Below are 2249 nucleotides of genomic sequence, written 5' to 3'. Positions count from 1 at the left end.
GAGTTAATCACGCATTGAATTCACGTTAATTATGGAAACATGGAGCATCTGCTAAATTTGCTAGAAAAAAATGCATTTTTAAATGGAGCTTTTTGTGATTTACAGAGTATAAATGCTAGTGTTATAACCAACAAAAATATGTGACCCAACCAGACAAAAAAGGAAAAAAAATCTATTAGGTATTTTTAAATAATCTGTGTATTTGGCTTCAAATTCAGACACTGGAGGAGTAAATTACACATTAGTGGCTTTTCCAGGTATGAATGTCCTCGGCCTTTGCCCCCGGCTAGTGCCTTACGAGGGGCTTCCTGTGGTACCCTGTGAAATTCCCACAGTTCTCACGTGAGATCTATAATTCTACCCCATTTCATGATGGAAAAAGAGAGCCTTGGCAATGTTAAATGTGCTTTGCTGGGGAGGGTCTCTGGGGAGATAAAGTCGTCCTCTGTTATCATCATATTAACAGCACATCGATGTGGTTCCTGAGCCTCCATGGGACGTAAGGATAACCCATTAGGAATTTGGAAGTTCATGATCCAGTGAAATATTTGGGTTACTTTTAAAAGCCTTGTAAATCCAGAACAGTCAAGAAAGACAACATTAAAACGTTTAACGCATTCGGTGATTCGTATTCAACACTGAAAACCACGATGATGTTAGCTGTTCGGCTACGCCCCCCGCCCTGCAGAACAGTGCTGGTAATTTTCTTTCCCATTGCTAGAAATACCGTTCGTAGAACTCTGGTTCTGTCGTCCAGCCTCTCGACGTCCCGGGAAGTCTCATACAGCTTAAGAGTGAAGACCGTCAGCGGTTTATCAAGCAAATAACAGAAGCAGGACTTGCCCTCGGTGGAGCCCGTGCTGGCTGTGACGGGACTTACCCAGGCGGCCCAGCAGAGGGCACTTCGTGGTGTGTGGGGCTTGCACACTGGAGGGGTGTCAGGTCCCAGCTGGTTCTCAGCTTGTCATAGCTCATCGGTCAGTGTCGTTTGGTAAAGTGGTCGGGATCTCTGTGATAACTTATTTTTATTTTTCTAAGTGTTTACTGCTAAGCATATGTTCATTGGTTTTCCTTGAAATAGCAGAGTGAGAAAATGAAAGAATTATAATGAAATGACTCCTAGTATTCACTACAAAATATGTCACATTAAAATTTTAGATAACATGGATTTTTCTTCAATAATAGTTTGAATTCATGCACTGAATTCTTAAATTGGATTACTATTTAAATGTTTTTGAATCATCTTCTGATTTTTATAGTTTGGATTTTATATGGCTAAAAATATTCACTGCTCATTGTAAGAATCTAATATTTTTGCATTATTTCATTGTTGTTAAGAAGTTGAACCATAAAGGGAGACAATTATTTTCCATATTTGCCAACTACTATGTTCACTATAGGAATGAAAAATATAATTAGCTGTTTTTACTACCTCACAGAAAAATCTGAAATACTACCTTCTAATAGAATACAATTCAATACAGTCTTTTTAAAAGATAAATGAAACCAACAACTCTAAGGCAGCTGAGAAACCCATTCGCCAAAACTGAAAGTGCTCTCATGTAAAACCTGGTTCAATGCAAAACTGAATTTTTAATTCAAGATGTGATTCATTCCTATTGTGTGAACTTGATTTGGAAAATTGGACATCTCCACGTTTCTCCCGTCTCCCGATTCTGGGTGTGTTGATCTGGTGGGAGCACGGCTTGCTCATGTGCTTAACTCTGCTCCTGTGACATTATGCCCTCATTAAGGCTTGGTTTGTAATTTTCAAAGGTTTCCCTTTGCAGGTGGTGCATATGGGGTGGGTAAATGAGAAACTCCAAGGAGCTGACTCCTCTCAAACCTTCAGACCCAAGTTCCTAGCACTGAAGGGCCCGTCCTTCTACGTTTTCAGCACTCCTCCGGTAAGGATGCCTTTGACACTCCACAGGGAGAGGCTACCGGGCGGGGGAAAGCTGCGTCTGGTGTTTGGAAGAGGGGGCTGCTGGGAAGGCTGTTCCTGTAGGAGGGGGAAGCTACATCTGGTGTTTGGAAGAGGGGGCTGCTGGGAAGGCTGTTCCTGTAGGAGGGGGAAGCTACATCTGGTGTTTGGAAGAGGGGGCTGCTGGGAGGGCTGTTCCTGTAGGTGGGGGAAGCTACATGTGGTGTTTGGAAGAGGGGGCTGCTGGGAGGGCTGTTCCTGTAGGAGGGGGAAGCTACATGTGGTGTTTGGAAGAGGGGGCTGCTGGGAGGGCTGTTCCTGTAGG

At 43.0% G+C, this 2249-nt stretch overlaps 1 protein-coding gene across 1 annotated transcript in view; it reads left to right on the top strand.

Annotated features, from left to right (window-relative positions):
- Positions 1–2249, top strand: part of SNTG2 (syntrophin, gamma 2) — a 269966-nt gene that overhangs the window by 157188 nt on the left and 110529 nt on the right. Inside the window, exon 12 of the mRNA XM_011989536.1 lies at positions 1791–1907. Within this exon, the coding sequence (XP_011844926.1) occupies positions 1791–1907 (117 nt within the window). The remainder of the gene's footprint in view (positions 1–1790; positions 1908–2249) is intronic.

Source organism: Mandrillus leucophaeus, unplaced genomic scaffold (assembly GCF_000951045.1).
Source record: "Mandrillus leucophaeus isolate KB7577 unplaced genomic scaffold, Mleu.le_1.0 Scaffold355, whole genome shotgun sequence".
NCBI classification, from domain to species: domain Eukaryota; kingdom Metazoa; phylum Chordata; class Mammalia; order Primates; family Cercopithecidae; genus Mandrillus; species Mandrillus leucophaeus.
Note: the sequence above shows the minus strand (reverse complement) of the source record. Positions and strands in the feature narration are given on the sequence as shown.